A 20,687-nucleotide genomic window follows, 5' to 3' on the forward strand; every position below is an offset into this window, starting at 1 on the left:
GCTCTGTGGTTAATCAGACCTCCGCAACAATTCCTGCCCGTATGCAAGCTGGTACGGTTACACTCTCACAGACTATGACGCGCTTCTAAACAGCATGCTCCCATAAAACTGCCTAGATTATAGTGGAACATTAACTTGGCTGTTTGAAAATTAAGTAGAAAACTTGGAAAAGTAAAAAAAAATATCATAGACTTTTTTAGCTTATAGGTTAATTTTAGTACAATTTTTAATAATCCATACTTATTAATATTTTCAGTTGTCTAACACCTTCCTAACCCCATGAGTGTTGCATTATTTAAAGTAAACTGATACAAGTTGTCTACGTAGATAAAAGTTATAAGTGCTGAAGAAAAATTTTAAATTACTGTTTGGAAATAACCATGTCATTATAGAAAGTAGGTAGTCTTCAAGCCATTCACGCATTTTAAAACTAAACTAACTCAAGGAATTGACTTACTAAATACCAATCTATTGTGGGCAACTCGCTATTCAAGTATGGAATTTAAAAGATGGATAAGTTATTTATATGTATTGTTACATAAGTAACAAATAAAAATTTAACTTAACATACTCATAGGGATTTTTGACTACACCACTTGTTCTGAAATACCAAATAGAGTGTCCAGCTGACCAGAAAACCGAGAAATCCGACTCAACTTTAATGACTGAGAAAAGTTTGTCAACTGTGTATAGAAGCCTATGGCCCATTCATTAATGGTGTCCCATTGGTTTTCCACAACGATTACTACATCATGTTACACTGTCGTAAAATGTTGTAGGAACAACACTATTGCTGGGAAATGATCAACTTTATTAATTTCCAGCAAAATCAAAAATTGGATTGCCCAAACAGGGTTTGGTCCCAAGAAGTTGAGATTAACGCAATTCTGGTGTACACAGAAATAAAATCAGTATTAACAGTGTACACTAAAACTCTTTTGATCAAACTAAAGTTCTTGCTATTTTTTCCAGGAGGGTTGGCTCTGTCGGCAGTTTACCCACCTCTTGTAAATATCCCCGTCCAACCAGTCCAAGTAGTTACGAGAGTGGAGATGGCTCAACCCATGCCCTATTATCAGCAAACGGTTGGTTCTTATATAGCTAGTTATAATCTGTTCATTCTTATTTTAAGGTTATGTATACAGGGTGGAACACAGTTAATTGTTTTTTTTTATAATTCATAATTTGACTATGGATTAAACACTCACTAGACCAAATAACTAACCTGAGAACATGCCGTGAATTTTGTGGACAAACCTTGAAAATAGAGATGGGCCGGTTCTGGTTTTGAAGGAATGTTAATCCTCAGTACTTGTGTCTTTGGATTTGCTGTAAAATTGTGATCATGGAGACATTATATTAGTCTTCCGCGATTGTGGCAACATCTGGTATATCCAATCGTGTAATATTCGCAGATGGTTTTTGCGATCGCTGGCTCAGCTTGATTTTATATCATAGGAGCTTTCAGCAGTTGGTAACTTATTTTGGTCAGGAGTTGGAATCACATTTGATGTGCCTGAAGTATGTCGACTAAAAACAACAACAAGAAAATTTCTGTGATACCCCTGCCTTGGTTTGTCCACAAAGCCGATGTGTCGCTGCGGTGATTCCGCCTGCACCTGGCCTAAAAGTCAAAGTCAAAGTCATCTTTATTGTCACAAAACGTTTTTTTTATGCTCTGGCACAGCCAGACAAAACAGGTGACATTGTCAAACTATACTAAAATAAACTAGCTTATATTGGTAAAAATAAATACATAGTAGGTAACAAAACAAACAATTCACATTGATTTATCTTCAAGAAACTGACCAATACTATAATAATTCTTTTGCAATAAAAATTCAAAAACTTTTTCTTTAAAAGATACTAATCCTATTATAGATTTGTAGTACCCAGGCAAATTGTTAAAAAATCTTTTACCCATATAAGAAGGTGTCCTTTCCACAAGATTTAATCTGTGTATAGGATATTGAAAATCTGTATGAAATCTAGTGTTATAATTGTGCCGATTATTTTCACTGTGGAGTTTTTCAAAATTTGATTTCACATACAATAAACATTTAAGAATATTCAAATTAGGGACGGTTAGAATCTTTAGTTCTTTAAAAAGTTGTTTGCAAGAATGTTTTACGGGTTTAAAAGTCATAATTCTAAGTATTCTTTTTTGAAGTTTAAAAAGTTGATACGAATCAGGTGTGACGCCCCAAAGCTCTATTCCATACTGTAAAATTGACGAAAATAAAGCGTGATAAATCATTAGTCTAGTGTTTAAATCAACAACATTTCTTAAGACCAACATTTGAAAACATACTGAATTTAACTTTTTAGAGGTGTTATGAATGTGATTCTTCCAATTCAATAAACTATCTACATCAATTCCTAAAAATTTAGCTGTGTTGCTAAGATTTATTTTTTCATTATCAAAATAAACAAACACCGTTGGCCCTTATGTCACAAAAATATGCAAATATAACCTTGAAAAACGTTGAATTTAATTTTCAAATTTGAGTCAGTACCCTGTTGAAAAGAAGGGAGAATGAGCATGGCTGAAATAAAATCTTTCTGTCATTTGGTAAGTGTTGTAACTTGTCTTTGGTCCTTTTACAACAGATGACATATTTTCTGCTGTTCCAATGTATTTATTCCATTTACAATTGGTTGCCTAATACCATAGCAACCTGGAGAATGAGAAACGGAAAATAACAAACTTAAACAATGTTGGAATTCAAAAATACACTTCATCACACTAGAGTGTACACTGCTCAAATTTCCACTGTTGGATAGTAAAGAAGTTGAACATAAACTTCTTGCCTTTCACCATAAACCACACCTATTCTCCCATTTGCTAATTTTAGTTTGTTGCAGATTAAATAAAAAAAGGCAATTTAGAGAGTAAAATATATGTTGAGTTGTGTATATTGAGGGGGTGCCAGAGATTACTCTCACATGTTGGATAAAAACTCCTTGCACCAGCCCTGGCTGAAAAGAGTGAAAGGGCTAGAATGTTAAAGATTTCTTGTGAACAAAGCGGCATATAGTTTTGAAGAATTTTCCTTGGTATAATAAATTCATCAAACTCAAGAAAAATAAAAAAGTAGAAAGTAAGTTCACATAAATATATATTGGTTTTATTTCTTGTTACTATTTTTCTATGTAAAGATGTACTTCTGTATGCCGTTCATGTATACTCTTGTATATTTTATATTGAATAAAGTATATTTGAATTAAATTGAATTGATGGAATACAGCAAACTGGAGCGGCCGGGGCCAGTAACCATAGAACTACTGAGACATCCACTGGTTGTATCAGAAAAACTACGACCACGGCGCAAAGCAGCCAAACAAGCAAAGAGCGCAAAGATCAATCTGGAAAAAAGAGATGGGATTTGGAACCACATGAGTTTGATGAGTCACAAATTAGTAAGGTAAAGTGGTATAGATTTTTGAGTTTGATGAGTCACAAATTAGTAAGGTAAAGTGGTATAGATTTTGAAGTTAGAAGAATTATTTAGGGTTATAAAACAGTTTAACCTTTCATCATTGGAGTATTGTAAAGCATTAGACTCGGGACCGATTTGCTTTATCATTGTGATATCCCCCAGAGGCCAAAAACACTATTCATTCAAATTTTATATATGCATACCTCCATATATATATACATATGTATATCGTATATAATATTTATCAAGTTATTGTGTTTGGGGGAAGACGATAACTTGTGTAGTTTTGGTCCGATTTTGATAAAATTTGGCACGAATGTGTAGAGCTTGATGAGTTCATGAACCAGCAAGATAGGGTCATGGGGGTTTTTATGGGGTTTTTAAGTTTTTCAGAAATAGTTTTTTTCAAATTTTTACCCTTAAAACATGGAAATACCCAATTTTTATTACAGCCATCGAAGTAGAGCTTACTAAAGGAACAGTTTTCTATATTACAACATTTTTGTGCGATCAAAGGTTACTTAGAAAATAAAATAAAATTGTACATAATTTCTATGTTATTCTTATGGAGAAACACTCATTCTTGTAATTTACTTGTTTATGGATATATTTTGATTAAATTTGGCAAATTTATTTGTTTCATCCTATACTATTTATTAATATTTGATAAAAAAAAACAAAAAAAACACATTTCTCTTCTTTGTAGCAGCAAACCTATTTACAGTAGCACTCCAATTAATTATGCAAATCAATTGGGATAATTCGATCACGGCCCCATCGTCAACATGTCCCTTGCTCGTGTTGCGATCTTCAACATGTCCGGCATTTACGGTGCCACCGTTACATGTCTCAAGGTCACGTAGTCAGCGTGAAGATCTCATGCGTTCATGGAGACATCACCATCGTCTCTAGAGTTTGCAGAAACATCAAGATCATCTCTCGCACTCGCAGTGACATCATCAAGGCCAGCTGCCATACCTGCGACATCTTCCGCAATTGTGAAAACGTGATCATCGTCAGCCGTGGCACGGCGAAATCGCCGACGATCGGAACGAATAATACCGCAGCAAATCTAATCTTTTCCCAATTTTTGGGAGTAGCCTATATTTTTCCCGAAAATTTCCTGGACCCGTCCATCCCTAGTTATAATTATGATAACCAATGTTCCTGGTAAAGATGGAAATTAAATGTTATGTTTAACGTGAAGTACAGTTTTGTTGATGTAAGTCTATAAACAGACATAATACCAAACTTAATAAAATGTTTTTACGGTGAGCATCATACTTTAAACTAAGCATTGATCGTATTGTTTTTTTTATGTCAATTTTTTGTAGGGTTTTTTTTCATTGCTGAACCTCAGCCATTTTGTTATGCATTTCTGTGATGAATTAATTGAATTGAATTTATATGAATTGTTGAATCTGTGACTATTCCCATCAATGTATTAATGGTTTATCCTTTTTCCTTTTCACCATTTTGTAAACCTAAAAATTTGCCTTCTTAATTTCAGGATAAAGAACTACTTGATTTTGACCTGGAACATATAACTCAACGCTTAAATGAAGAGAAGAAGAGCTTACTAGATATCATGCGCCGCTGGGAATCTTTTAAAAATCAGATGAAATCTAGTAAATCAAACGGAAATGAGCATTTGGCAAGAACAGTTGAAACTGAAAGGAAAACCAACATGCAACAGGTAGGTTATATGTATGTTGTTTCTAATCACTTTATTTGGCCTACAAAATGTATTTTCATGCTTTGATCTAAAAGTTTATATTTTAGTAGTCTCCCATATTATCCTGTTGTGACCCAGATTTTCTGCCGGCAAAATCTCGTAGGGTAGACGCAAAACTTGTCATCACCGCCCTAGTCAGTGGGGTTTGGTTGGGAACCTGTGATTTAGAAGTGATTCTGTGGGTTCACACTACTTAAAAGGCAATAATATAAGTAGATAAATTAAGTAGTACCACCCTGCTCACATACAGGGTTACACGTAGGAACCTGAAAAGGGTTAAAAAGGCCTAGCCTTTATCCCACAGAGTCTGAGATAAAACCAAAAGAAAGTGTTTTAAATTACTAGTAAGAAATAAAAGAAAATTAAAAGGAAAAAATTATTTTTATTTAGAGAATCTCTTAATTTTTGTTGTTAGGGAACACGAATTGATTATTTGTATAGATACATCATAATTATTTCAAAATCGTTGTTAAAATAATCATATGTTCAAAGGCAAAGACAGTTCAATTTGACTAACAGACATCAAAGAACAATAATCGTAAAAAATGGTAAAAAATGTATTTCACAGTGGCTTAACACTAAATGTGGGGTTCCGCAAGGGTCAGTACTAGGCCCCTTGCTATTTTTAATTTTTATTATGAGTTACCTCGAAATGTATCGTCTAACCTTATCTTATATGCTGATGACACTACAGCAATAGTTAAATCAAATAATTTGCAAAATCTTAAACAAGAAATCAGTCTTTCTATTCTTAATTTATCTAATTGGTTTACAGCCAACGGGCTAAAACTTAATAATTCTAAAACACAGGTGATGTTATTTCAAACAATTCAGAATAGGCAAAACTCCACTGTTGAATTATCTTATGATAATAATATTATATCTGTGATAACTACTATAACTATAAGGTAAACATGGCGACATCTAGTAACACACCTTGCTAGACTTGAAGTGACGATCATCAAGACGGAAAACTCCTTGACCGATCGGCAGCCAATCAGGGAGCTCCACGCCGATGTAGGCAGTGCAGCCACCCAGTAACTTAATCTGTTTCCGGTTACTAATAATCTAATATGGTACTATTGCTACTATATTACACTCGCCACCATTTAGATTAGGCCCACACTACTGCTGTAAGACCACAAATAACATACTCTTCCAACATAAAACTTTCTCTTCATAATAATTTCTTTTTTTCATTTTTATTAATTAAACCTTGATTCCAACTTAAAAATTCTTCTCATAAAACTAAAATAAACTCTTCTTACTTCTGCCTGAAAAGCTTAAAGGTCTAGCTTTTCAGGCTTTTGTATTGTCCTTTTTGACCTTCTAAGATTGGGCGGGCTGCACTGCACTACCGCAGGTGGATCTTCATGCCTTGACTGAACCGCTGCAGTCTCAGGGTCCTTCAATGGAGATTGCCGCCTGGGCGAAACTTGCTGCCTCTCCTTGTCCTCTGAAGTTTCCTCTCGCTCAGGAAGTACTGGTTTCATGGGAGACCTTGGCTCACAACTTGGCACTGCTATCCCCTCCTCTTCCGTGTTCACTCTAGACCTGAGGTGGTCAGCATGACAACGCCTAACTTTTCCCAATACACTAACAAGATATATTACAGAACTTTTTACCTCCAGAACTTTTCCAGGTACCCAATCGATTTTCTCCTGCCTGACAGTTTTGACGAACACTTTCTCTCCAACTTCAAAGGACCTTGCCCTTCCCCTATGCCTATCCGAACTCTCCTTCTGTCTGTCCAGGTTCGTGTCAATACGAGCGTTGAGGTTAGGTTTGAGAAGTGCAAGCCTAGTTTTAGGTTTCCAGTTGAGAAACAATTCTGCCGGGGTAAGTCCGGTTACAGTGTTAGGTGTATTTCTGTATGTCATTAGGAAGTTATCAAGTTTATGTTGCAAAGTCAGAGAACCAGTACCACCTTCACTCAACACCTGTCTCAACAGGTTCTTCTTCACTTCTTGAACGCACCGCTCGGCCGCACCATTTGACGCAGGATGATAAAGAGGTGATAAGACAAACCTTACTCCATTCTTCTTTAAGAATTCTTTGAACTCAAAACTTGTAAAAGAAGGACCATTATCAGATACTAGAGTGTCCGGAAGCCCATACGATGCAAAAAGTGAACGGAGACGCTCAATGGTCTTGAGAGAACTAGTAGATTTCATAACAAACACCTCGATCCACTTGGAAAAACTGTCTACTAGTACTAACATTTGTTGCCTAGAATTAGTATCTTCAGCGAAATCTATGTGCACCCGTTGCCATCTGCCATACACACGGGGCCACTGCTGGAGAGGGACTTTTGGAGCTGCATTCCTCGTACACTGACAAATATAACAAGAAGACACTGTTTCTTCAATACCTTGTTCTATACCGGGCCACCACACATAGCTACGTGATAACAGCTTCATCCGTGTAATGCCTGGATGTTGATCATGAAGCAATTCTAAAACTTGATTCCTCAATTTTGTCGGAATGACCACACGGGCCCCCCACAGAAGACAATTACTATCCACAGAAAGTTCATCTTTCCTTTTTACATAAGGCAATAACTCTTTATCCACAGCGCCATACCAGCCGTGCCAAACATAATCTCTTACTTTAGATAATATAGGATCAGTACCAGTGAATTTAGCAATTTCCTTAGAAGTGATAGGTGATTCGGTACTCACCGTGCTGAAGCAGTTTAGTACCTCCACGCATTCCTGAGTGTGCGAGATAAAGTTGTTTTCCAGTTCCAGTGAATCACTTGCCGGTAACGGCAACCGGGATAAGGCATCGGCATGTGGCACATCAGACGCCTTGCGATATCTCACTTCGAAGTCATACGAAGCCAAAATCAGGGCCCATCTCTGTAGGCGTGCTGCGGCTAGGCTTGGAGTTCCTCGCTTTGAGCCAAAGATAGTAGCCAACGGCTGGTGGTCACTCTGTAATATGACATGTTTTCTCCCGTAAATATACTTATGAAATTTCTTAGCACCAAATACTAATGCTAGGGCTTCCCTATGAAGCTGAGAATAATTTTTCTCACTTTGACTTAGAGTTTTAGAGGCGAAAGCAATAGGCCTCTCTTCGCCATCAATCAAATGGGACAACACCGCCCCCACGCCTCGAGGGCTTGCATCACATGTAAGCACTAGTGGCTTATTGACATCATAATGTACAAGAATATCAGAAGATAACACCCAGTGTTTACTCTGTTTAAAAGTTTCAGCACATTTCCTAGACCAAACAAAAGGAACATCCTTTTTCAACAACTCATAGAAACAGCTCATCAGAAAGATTGGAAATAAATCTACCATAGTAATTAATGAGTCCTATATACGATCTCAACTCCTCCTTACTTGATGGTTCCGGGGCATCCTTGATGGCTTCCACTAGCCCTTCTCGTGGACTTATACCTTCAGCCGACAACCTATAACCTAAATAGTCTACAACAGGTTGTAAAAATTTGCATTTACTATCGTTAACCTTCACTCCGTATTCTTGGAAGCGTTGAAGAACTTGCTCCAACCTAGACACTGCTTCAGGGTATGAATGTCCGCCAATCAAGACATCATCAAGGTACGCTACCGTACCGGGAAGATTTTTAATTATCTCATCAATAGCTGCCTGAAACAAAGCAGGTGCACTGGATAGGCCATATGGCAAACGAGTAAGACGAAATAATCCTTTATGTGTTGCCAAGGTTAACAACTCCTGTGAATCCTCAGCGACCTCCAGTTGAAGATAGGCTGTCTGTAAATCAATAACAGAGAACACAGAACAACCAGATAATGAAGCAAAAATATCCTCGGGTTGAGGTAAAGGATAGTGTTCAGTTTGGATAACTTGGTTTAACGTTACCTTAAAGTCCCCGCATAGCCTAACTCCTGTAGGCTTGGGCACAACAACCAGTGGGGTTGCCCAGTCGGAACTCAAAACAGGATAAGCAACTCCATCATCCACCATCTTGTCTATTTCCTCTTCCACTTGTTTGCGAAGTGCGAACGGCACTGGACGAAATTTGCAGAACTTCGGTACAGCTCCATCTTTCAAAATTATATGTGTCTTCACACCCTTGATTGAACCTAATTTTCCTTCAAACACAGAAGAAAACTTTTGCCTTAAATGCTTAACATCTTCCTTGGCCCTAGGCTGAACCGAGTCAGCTGATTGAAGTGAAGTTAGGTTAGGTAACTTGTCAATAGAGTTTAGGCTAGGCCTATTGAAAACGTGCTCGTCAGAGCGGTTTACAGTTTTATCTTGAGAAAATATAGACTTCCAGTCTAAGGTTACATGTTCAAGCCAGTTTCTACCTAGCAACATTGGTTGACCCGTTTGGCCTAACTCTACAATAACTAACGGCAAGTCCTGATAAATTTGGTTGGCCGCTTTTATTCTAACCAAAATCTGTCCCAACACACTTACTTCATTTCCTGAATAGGTAAGTAGTTTTACATAACAAGGCTTTAAAGCCAGATGTGAAAAATATTTCCGATACGACTCAAAAGGGCAGACCGTAAGGGCGCTGCCTGTATCGAGCTCCATGGTCACATTATGGTTTTCAATCAGCAACCCTACTTCATAACCCGCCTTTCCATCTCCAAGGCCTACACTATACAGACATAAGTCCTGTAAAACTTCCGATGTCTCTTCAACATTGTGAACCTTAAACACTTTTTTGTTAGTCCTAGGCCTATCAGACACATCCTTCGACCTACACACCTTACCAAGGTGTCCAATTTTTTTACATATATTACATTTAAAATTTATATAAGGACATTCATGAGCCTTGTGCTCTTTCGCACAACGATAGCATTTGAGCTTATGAAATTGGCCAACTAGGTTCAAAGGCAAGGTCCTTTGAAGTTACATGTGCTTGATAAATGCCTAATTGCTACCATAAAATCAGCAATACTTTCATTGGGACGCTGAACACGTGAGTAGAACGTGTAGCGTTCGGCTACCACTAACCTTTTTGGAGAATAATGTGCTTCCAACACCTTTAACAGATCCTTATAATCCTTGGAATCTACCGAATCTGGTGATACTAAGTCCGTGAGAACAGCCAGAGCTTTTGGTCCAATGACAGTAATCAAAATGGATAACTCCGATCCTTCCTTTACGCTGTTGGCCTTCAAGTAGTGTTTCAGCCTCATTAAATATGACGAAATATCCTCTTCATGAGGGTTAAACTCCCCCATACTCCCTATTGAACGGGACGACATGGTTCCTCAAATTAATTTTTCAACACTCCGCACTCGCGAAAAAGAAGTTGAACATAACTTGACTACGACTGCGCCATTGTGATAACTACTATAACTATAAGGTAAACATGGCGACATCTAGTAACACACCTTGCTAGACTTGAAGTGACGATCATCAAGACGGAAAACTCCTTGACCGATCGGCAGCCAATCAGGGAGCTCCACGCCGATGTAGGCAGTGCAGCCACCCAGTAACTTAATCTGTTTCCGGTTACTAATAATCTAATATGGTACTATTGCTACTATATTACAATATCCTTTACTGAAAATGCAAAATTTTTGTGTTTAGATATCGATAAGAATTTAACATGGAAAACACACATAAAAATGGTAGTTGGTAAATTAAATACGGCTTGCTTTCAAATGTATGTTTTGAGAAATGTAATAGATTTAAAAACTAAACTCACAGTGTACTATACAAAGTTTTTTTCTGTCTTGCAACACGGGATTGAATTATGGGGAGCAACTTCTTATTCTAAAGCAGTTTTCAAAATTCAGAAGAAATTTATAAGGATTTTATCATTTATGCCTTAAAGAACCTCATGCAGAGCTTTATTTGCTAAATATGAGATATTAACTTTGCCTCCACTTTATATATTTAAAATGATGGTGAATTTTAAAATTAATTATCAAATGTACAATGATAAACAAATCAGTCATCCATATCTTACACGCTCCAAAAATTTTCAATATCCAAGACATCGCCTTTGTTTATATGAAAGATCTCCTTATTATATGGAATTAAGGCTTTACAACAGTCTACCCACTAATTTCAAAGAAATTAACAGTATTTCAAAATTTAAAAATGATTTCAAACGATACCTTTTACAAAAAAATTATTATAATATTTCCGATTATTTAAATGATAAGAAAATATATTTTAGTTTAAGCTATGTGGATTTTAGTTTTGTTATGTAACTTAGTGTTTAAGATCTCTGACAATATCACGAGACGTAGGAATTGGCTAACTCAGGAACTCGCTAACTCGGTCGTGTGTCGGAACTGGCTAACTCTGGAACTGGCTAACCGTCTCAGTCAGGAATTGGCTAACTCCGGAAGTCGCTAACTCGATTATGTCCCGCGGCGGAATTCGCTAACTCTGGAAGTCGCTAACCCAGCCGCGCCCACTGCACGGAGCGTTGCCAACCTTGTACGACGAAATAATTGTACACTACTGCCGTATTTCAAAATGTCAGTGTCAATAAAGATACAGTAAATGTTATTGTTTTTTGTTGTCAATTCCACTTTTAACAGCTACCTAGCCCAAAGTAATTAAAAAGCAATTTAAAAAATCATTAAATAGTGTTTTTTTCATTTAACTGTACAACGTCCAATTAAATGTTTATGATTTCGATCTTAAATATAAATGCCAGTATTATAGGAAAAAATAGAATATGAAAAAAATATTGATTATCCAGTAGTACCAATTAAACCTCCATGAAATTAAGCTAAAAAAATACACGCAAGTTCTCAAACACGGAAAAAAATTTTATCGTAATGTCGTAATAAACCAAAACCACTTTCATAACTAATTCATAGATTTAAAATTAAAGGTTCGTCGTTGAATCGTCCAACTTTCGTGAAAAAATATTCATAGGCTACGTTTCATAACAATTTATAGAATAGCTGTAAATCTAGATCTAATAGTTTTAACCAACGCATTGTAGGCCTACTAGTAAAAGCTAGTTGCCTAATTATTTCTAAAATTTGTTGAATTATTGAGTAATAATGTTACATGTTTTAATAACCGTTTTTAGATGATAATCCTAAGCCCCACTAGTAAATAATAGGAGAATATATAATATTCTTATATTAAAACGTGACAGGCTTATTTTATTTCACGATTCTTAATTGACGACTTGACGGATATTCCTGATTTTAGTGTTAAGTTTCCTTTATATTACTTTTACAATCGAAATATACTATACCAAGTACCAAGCCATTGCTCGGTTCCCCGTTCCCCAGGTACTGAGCTACTCAATAGACAATAGCTTTGTTGTTGGATAAGATCAGCTAATTTTAGCTATGGCCACCATTCATAAAAATGGTAACAAACAAGAACGCCTGGGTCCATTTAGAACCATAAAAACTCCAGACTTTTTAAAAGTACTGAAAGACGTAAAATTAATATTAATATAATTAAGAGGATGACCAGCTACACTAATAGCCTACGATAATAGAAATTTACAAATTGTAATTATGCATAGACTAATTTTTAATACAATCGATCAATACATTACCACTTTATCATGTACTGATTAATATTTATTTAAATTCAATAGCTCTATTTAAAAATATATTTAACACTACTAAAATGTATTTCTGTAATGACGTTTAACGTGTAAATTTTATCGGGAAGTTAATCCTCAAAATGTAAGGTCCTTAGCCTACGATAATAGAAATTTACAAATTGTAATTATGCATAGACTAATTTTTAATACAATCGATCAATACATTACCACTTTATCATGTACTGATTAATATTTATTTAAATTCAATAGCTCTATTTAAAAATATATTTAACACTACTAAAATGTATTTCTGTAATGACGTTTAACGTGTAAATTTTATCGGGAAGTTAATCCTCAAAATGTAAGGTCCTTAAAGTCTACGGCAATTACTGGAGCTTTTTTACAATGTCTAATTGTTGGTTCCCTCGAATAGGATAGACTATTTATTACATTACTGCTTCAATTTTGGTTAATAGATTATATGTTTCCTAACATCATAATGTAACAACATTTAAATTAATTTTCTTGGCTAAAGTAAAGACGCAATATTGTAATAGAGTGTTAACGTTTTAGATTTCCGTTATTAATTAATATACCTAGGAATATCATGTGCCTGCTATACAAAAATATTGAAACTATTTTATTTGTTTACTAATACTATGATTCGGAATTATTTTGGTAATAATACAGAAATATTACGAAGAACCAAACTATTGTTATAACACTCGCACGACAGATATATAATAGGCCTTTAAAGAAACAAATATTATAACCTATCGAGGACAAGTTTTCATAACCTGTAAAAGATCCAAATTAACTGTACAGTACTATCTTTTTTTATCCCAATAAACTACTATTTCAGTAAGAAGACAATAGATAAAACATACTTCCTTATATTAGTACATTTCTCATCCTTATAGATCTGCTGAAGACAATTTTATTGTTAGTTCTGTCCGGTGCAATGTCTGTAAAGGTCGTGTTTTGTTTACAATTTGTTTCTTGTTTTCAGTCATTTAAAACCTCGTTTAACCAAATAAAACGTTCTAATCATAACTAATAACACGTCCCCTAACTAGGAACTGTTTGGTTATATAACTATAAAACCAAACAGTAGAGAACAAATCATGAAATTAACAATAAAATAATAGAATAGAAACACAATTTCGACGATAGGCTACTAGCGATCAGTGTCACCAGACATGAACTAGAAACGAGTTTCAAAATGTACAATGGGATGTAATGTTTACTTGTGTTGGTTAGTCTCTATGGTAAGACTATAATGCATTTTCCAACCTAATAATATTCATAAGAATTATATTAAACATACTTCTGAATATATATTTATTTTATCGACTACATTGCTCTTACTCCTAATTATTCGTAGGATACAATATTATGGTACCGATACGATCATAGGTACCGATACGATCATAGGTACTACACTTTCGGCAACACTGGCCAACAATCTTCGTGCTTGGCTCCCATTGGACGCCGCGAGAGGCTTCTGATTGGGAGTTAGCGAGTTCCGCCGAGGGACCGAGTTAGCGACTTCCGTACGAGGACGGAATTCGCTAACCCGGCTCTAGAGCGGGTTAGCGGGTTCCGGAGTTAGCCAATTCCCAAACCGAACAAGTTAGCGAGTTCCTCTCATCGACCAAATTTGAAGATAGGGCGTTTAACATGGGGTTTGCGGGTTCCAGAGTTAGCCAATTCCGCGGACCCAATATCACCTGTTTCACCAGCTAACGCTGGATCTGTGAAATGTTTTTGTGATAATAAAGTAATATTTCATTTCATTTCATTACTTTCAACTTTGATCTTCAATAGTAAATAATAAATAATAGATTATATAGAAATGATTTACACCATTCGATAGAAAACTTAATTCACATTAAGATTGCCATCGCTTAATAACACAAGTGTTTTAGTTTAGTGGCAATTTTAATTTCAAAAAAGCGCGCGTTGCGTTTTTCTGCGACTTTTATGTTAAAGCTGCGGCTTTTTGCCACTCTACGGCTCCGCGTGCCCCTCTAGTGTTCTGCTAAAGCTGGCTTCACCGCAACATGTATATTCCTATTCGTGTGCCCTCTCCTTAATCCTCCTAGATCTAAGTAGCCTTGGCTGTCCAAGGAACTACCGCACCCCCTTAGGCCCCAGCAGCATTCTTCTTATCATAAGTACAGACCAGCTAAAATTTCTATGTGCGCAACCAGAACTGGTTGGGTCTAGGCGAGAGGGTTGGCGGGGTTTGTGAAAACCTCCGTGTCTTGCTGCTCACTCACCCCTACCCCCAGCACTGCCAATAATCGGTGCCTGTACGTTTTAGTGCGGCTAGTAGCGAATCGTCTAAGTGCATAGAAGTTTTGGCCCATCTGTACTGTTTCAGGTACAACATTCAAATTTGTTGTTACCAACTGATAAGTTGCATTCAAGCATTACAATTTTACTTATTTCTCTCAATCTGTGAACCCGATTGGTCGGTTATTTTACCACACCGACCATCATGGTGCTAAATGGTGCTGTAAGTAAAGTAAAAAATGTGGTAAAGTGAAAAATTAAAATTGAATTGAAAAGGCCAGTTTAAAAATTGGTCGTTGGTAAAATTATTTTCCAAACTACTAGCTTGTTAAACCCTTAGTTAACGAAGGATTGAATGAACGTGAGTCCATCTAAAGTGTATACATACATCAATTTATTTTACATACATAAATTTGAGTTATCGTTGACTTTATTGGGCCCACTTTTTTCTTATTTACATTCCAAAAGCTATTAATAGAGATCTAATTATTTTTGCCGATGACACCAGTGCTTTGATAAAAAATAATAGTACTACTGAAATGTTTTCTTCTCTGCAAGGTGTGGTAAAGGATATGGAGCTATGGTTTTTTAGAAAATGGATTAAAACTTAAAACTTAATGTTGAAAAAACAAATATTAAATTTTCTACTAGATAAATAATATGGAAAACTGTTCCTTAAATTTAGTCGAAGCTCATAAATTTTAGGAGTTTATGTAGATGACACAGTTAAATGGGATTCATATTTCAATTATTTACATACCAAAATTAGGTCGATATCATCTTTATTCATACATTTAAGGGACTGTGTTTCTAATAAGACACTTAAAATCGTTTATGCTTATGTGGAGTCTGTATTAAGATATGGCATAATTTTATGGGGTCAAGCTACTAGTATAAAATCTATATTCAGGTTACAAAAACATATTATTCACATTATCACTAACTCTTATCCACACAGTTCTTGTAAGAAACATTTTCAAAATTAAAAAATTCAGACATTAACGGGGTCGTATATTCTAGAATTATTAAATTACATACATTCAGTTAAAAATGAGCTACCAGAAACAATACATTTTAATCACCGGTATGAAACCCGAAATGAAAATATATTTAGACTCCCCAGACACCGTTTGACCCTATATGAAAAATCTCCATCGCATGCTGGGCTGAGATTGTACAATGTTCTTCCGCCATGCTATAAGTCACTAAGCAAAACCAAATTTAAAGAGACAATAGACAATTTACTTCTTGACAAGGCTTTTTACTCAATTAAAGATATTTACAGAACTTAAATTTAGAAAATGTTTTTTTCATTTTAAGTGTTTAATTTTAAGTTAAGTTTAAATGTTAAATATTTTATGTATGGATTTAATTTTGACAATGCATCTATTCTAAAATGTTATGTATGACATGTATGGAATGTTTTGTGCAAATAAAGTTTGTCTATGTCTATTGGCATTACCAACACCAACGTTCATCCAAATTTTCCCATGTTTTTTTACTTTTTTTGTAACTCTTTGACATTCAGGTCTCATTACTTGTTAAACTACTTTGAAATATATTTGATTAAAACTTAAAAGGTGTACGCCCACAACCTTACCTTATTAAATTTATTTTCTAAACGCAACTGCCGTCACCATAGACATGTGCACTTTTGTACACATTTACAATTTGCTACGACCTTGTTGGATAAATAATGGAAAGCAACGATTTTAGAAGGATCAATTACCACTTGTAAAACTAATTCCAACTATTTCTATACAGGGGGTGAAAGCGTTGGCAACAACACTCTCAACTATGAAATCGATGTTTAAAGAGGACTTTGAAGGGTCGTCCGAATTTGACCCAATGGGGTTCTGCAACTACATCTGCGACCATCGACGTTACCGACATATGCTAGTGACCAAAAAAAATGAACTTGAAGCTTGTATAAAGGTAAGAATCTTACATTTTTGTATTTGTTTTATTTTGAAAAACATTTGCGAGGTGAAGGAAGTACTACTTAAATGAATTGGTTATACCAAGATTCCAGACCTGATAAAAGATTTATTTTATCATTGTGGCCTGAAGTACCTCTTTTTTGTCCAAGCTCAGGTTAAACGACTGAGGCGAAACCGAGGCTAGAATATAAACAAGGGTTAGAAAGACAGTTTTTCCTGTCAGTTGAACTATATTTTTCAATATACTGCAGTATTTAATCAAGCTAAATAATTCAAACCACTAGCACACATATTTGTTATTAAAGATTTAATTTAGTTAGGTGATATTTTATATAGGACACTTATAGTAAGGTTAAGATTACCATTAAAGTGTGATGGATTTGTGTGGTTTTATTCATAGGACAAAACGGCAACGGAAGAAGAGATCCGATACCACATTTCAGTGGACGAAATGATTGCGCTGATTGACTCCTGCATAGAGTTTCTTAGCTGTCTGATGCAAAATGAACCGATTGAACATAAGCTGGCAAAGACTGTTGTAAGTTTGTGTTATTTATGTAGCGTAATGTAAAGTGATAAATCTTAGACACTAAATACAGGAGTTAGTTTCCTTCAAGAGATTTGGGAAGATTCAGGAAATCAATATCTTTCTGATGCCATAACTATATCTTGGGAAAGTTTTGTTCAAGGTAAGGCTAAAGACCAGGATTTTGAATTTTAGAATAAAGAGGATAGCAACTAGCTTACCTTAAAGAAGCACAGGTAGGCCATGGAACAAACAGAAGACAGACAGAACACGCAATATTTTGTCTCCTGGGTGACTTTGTCAAGTGTAGTGAAAGTAAAAGAGAGTTTACAAAATTGCTGCTGTAATGGGTGTTGCTAACTAACTTATGCAGTTTTGCCACGTATCACTAGTTTATTTACAACTACAGTAAACTCTCGATTATAAGCGGGCGGTTTAAGCGCGGTGCATGTAGGTAAAAAACAACTTAATTTAAATCAAGTTACTAAATACAAAACCGCAGTAAAAATCATAAATCGCATTGCCAATACAGTACAGTACACTTAATAATGTACAGTACAAAACGTGTTCAGTAGTTCAGTATTACTGTACAGTATATCGGTAGGCTATCCACTGTACGTGGTGTGGGCTTTAGCAGTTTTGAGCGCAACCAGCGGCACTGCAGATCTTTGTTTACTTAGCGCGCGAGTGAATCACATGACCGGTAAGTAATCTGCATGTACATGGTCATTCGCCCTCTCTGCCACTGTTGACTCACCCTCCACCTTCCCCGCTATACTCGCATCACTACAGCAGTTCAATTTAACTCAATCGTTTTGTAATGCATTAAATGTTATCAATAAATAACATGGATGACATAATCAGGTCGTCCTTTTATTGTAAAATAATTTAAAGCACTTGTGTGTTGTTTTTAAGTGCCTTTGACCTTTGTGTTTAACCATTACCGGCAATTTTGCGGCTTATCCGCAAAATTTGACTATTTGCGGTATTCACACCAGTCAATCCCGCGGATAATTGGGAGTTTACTGTATGTACAAAACATATAATTATATAGACATATATATATACATGCACTAGGCCTGTTATGCATTCAGCAAGTTCTCAAGGACAGGTTGATCTTCGGTTAAGGTTGGGGGGAGTCCTGGAGTTGGTTATATACTGGAATGCCTGTTCCCACCTTCTTTACATGGAAGGGTTGCAATAATCCTTTGGGAGTGATTTTAAGACTTTAGTTGTGAAGCAACTATCAAAGTCCTTGTAGCAAATTTCCCACATAGAGAATAAGGTATTACTGTAGGTCTTTAATTCCACTACTAGATTTACCAAACTTGTCCCATTCAAGTATAACTAATCTTTTATTGTTACATACAGGGTGGGTTTGTAATGAAGACCAACATGGAAAAATTGACGACGTTGGAGGTGAGGCATCTCTTGTACCAATACTTCACAAAAGTCGTAGACTTGCGTGAAAATAGCAAGCAGATGGAAAACACCATCAAAGAACTAGAAGTACGTATTACATTAAAATTTCTCTCTAAAATAATTGTAGTAAGAAATTTTTACATAAAAAAATGTTGTAAATTGGGTAATAAGTATTGAGGAAACTCTCTTAACCAAAAAGAAAGTAGTGGGGTCATTTCAGATAAAATAACATTTAGGTCAAAAATGTTTGAGAATAAGGCAATAATGTTGTTAAGTAAATGTAAAGGTTGTACTCTTAATGAACATTAAGGCCTGATTAAAATCAACCTATGCTTATTAAAAACTACTGCATATTTTTTTTACAAAATCTTGCATATTTGTTTGTATTTCCATTTTCAGTTCTAAGACACCACCTCCCGAACTGACAGACTGGTGTTTGTTTCTGTCTAAATATAGCAGACAGACGTCTAGTAGAACCCCTCATATCCAACATAATACCGGGCCATGGTCGGAATGGCCAAATGTTGGATTTTGGGAGGAGCATAACTTGTGGTCTTGGCGACACCATCCAGTAATCGTCTCCCGCGATGACGGAAACACCTGTGAGTGTAACTTGCGGTCTCAGTTACACCAGTAATCGCCTCATTCGACCGCAGTAACATACATGAGCATGATTCCCTGTTATGGTGACACCAGTATTTGTCCACGGTGATTGCGGCAACACTTGTGAGCATATCTTGCGGTCTCAGCAACAGCTGTGATCGTCTGCCCCAATTACGGCAACTCAGTGATCGGCCTTTCGGATATCCGAACATACTCGGTGTAATCACCCCAGACAGGAAGCAAGTAGACAGTTGGGCACTTAGTTAGATATCCGGAGGATTCAGTTATGCTGAGGTCAGATATAAGGGTTTCTACTGTAAATCGTATTGTAGGTGGGTAGTGTGTTGGCATTATTTAGTAGTCATTCCAGGATTTGGTCCCCCTGGGCCCCACCACTGTTAAAAAAATGGTTCTACTGTACAAAAATTAAATTTAAGCTAGCCTACCTGCAATCTGCCTCACTAAAAGCAACTAATTAAACATGTGAATAGATACCTTTAATTTCTACCCTCTTTGATTCTATCTTATGTTTCTCAGGCGGCTCGGATTAGTATGTATACTTGTGAGGGAATTTCTGTGTGTGTGTCGGTTCCGTTATCCTATTGCCAAAATAGTTCAGCGTGCTGGGTTTAAATTTCCAGGGGTCGATGTGAAACAACAAAATATTGTTGTTCTGAAATTCCACTCAATATTAATTTCGATTCGAATAAAGTGTCGATCGTCTGTGTTTAATCAAATTCCTTTATTGAAATGATAGGGTAACTCAGTGAAATGTGCGAAACAGTTGTCGCTATTCACTCATCATCGTTACCCTACCAGACGCGGAAGAAAACGTTGTCGTGTATAATCTATGTGTCGTGTTATCTGTTCATTCAATTCCCGCGTTAGAGTCTATTTCAAGAATTAGGTTCGATAGCTTGTACAGCTAGTTAGGATGCTGAATGTTCTTCGAGCAAACTAGGATCGGTATCAAAGGTTATAGGATCAAACTAAACCTTGCTACGCTCCGATCATTACCCTAACCCCACGCACATGCGCTCTAAACAACAAAAAGGTTAAGGATAGATAGCCTGTACAGCTAACTAGGATGCTGAATATACTTCGGCAATCTAGGATAGGTTACGGTAGGTTAATCGTTACCTAAACGCCCGTATAAACCTCGGTCGCTACCCTAAACCCACGCAAATGCGCTCTAAACAACAAAAAGGTCAAGGGTAGATAGCCTGTACAGCTA

At 36.1% G+C, this 20,687-nt stretch overlaps 1 protein-coding gene across 2 annotated transcripts in view; it reads left to right on the forward strand.

Moving 5' to 3' along the window:
• The window catches only part of LOC128997769 (uncharacterized), a 91,794-nt gene that overhangs the window by 49,898 nt on the left and 21,209 nt on the right, over positions 1–20,687 (forward strand). For both annotated transcript variants that reach the window (XM_054423445.1, XM_054423446.1), the window contains 6 exons: positions 973–1,085; positions 3,249–3,425; positions 4,951–5,136; positions 16,727–16,897; positions 17,303–17,440; positions 18,800–18,937. In XM_054423445.1, coding sequence (XP_054279420.1) covers positions 973–1,085; positions 3,249–3,425; positions 4,951–5,136; positions 16,727–16,897; positions 17,303–17,440; positions 18,800–18,937 — 923 coding nt within the window. The remainder of the gene's footprint in view (positions 1–972; positions 1,086–3,248; positions 3,426–4,950; positions 5,137–16,726; positions 16,898–17,302; positions 17,441–18,799; positions 18,938–20,687) is intronic.

This window comes from Macrosteles quadrilineatus, unplaced genomic scaffold (genome assembly GCF_028750875.1).
Source record: "Macrosteles quadrilineatus isolate MER2022 unplaced genomic scaffold, UCM_ALF_1.0 Scaffold_7__1_contigs__length_78375512, whole genome shotgun sequence".
NCBI classification, from domain to species: domain Eukaryota; kingdom Metazoa; phylum Arthropoda; class Insecta; order Hemiptera; family Cicadellidae; genus Macrosteles; species Macrosteles quadrilineatus.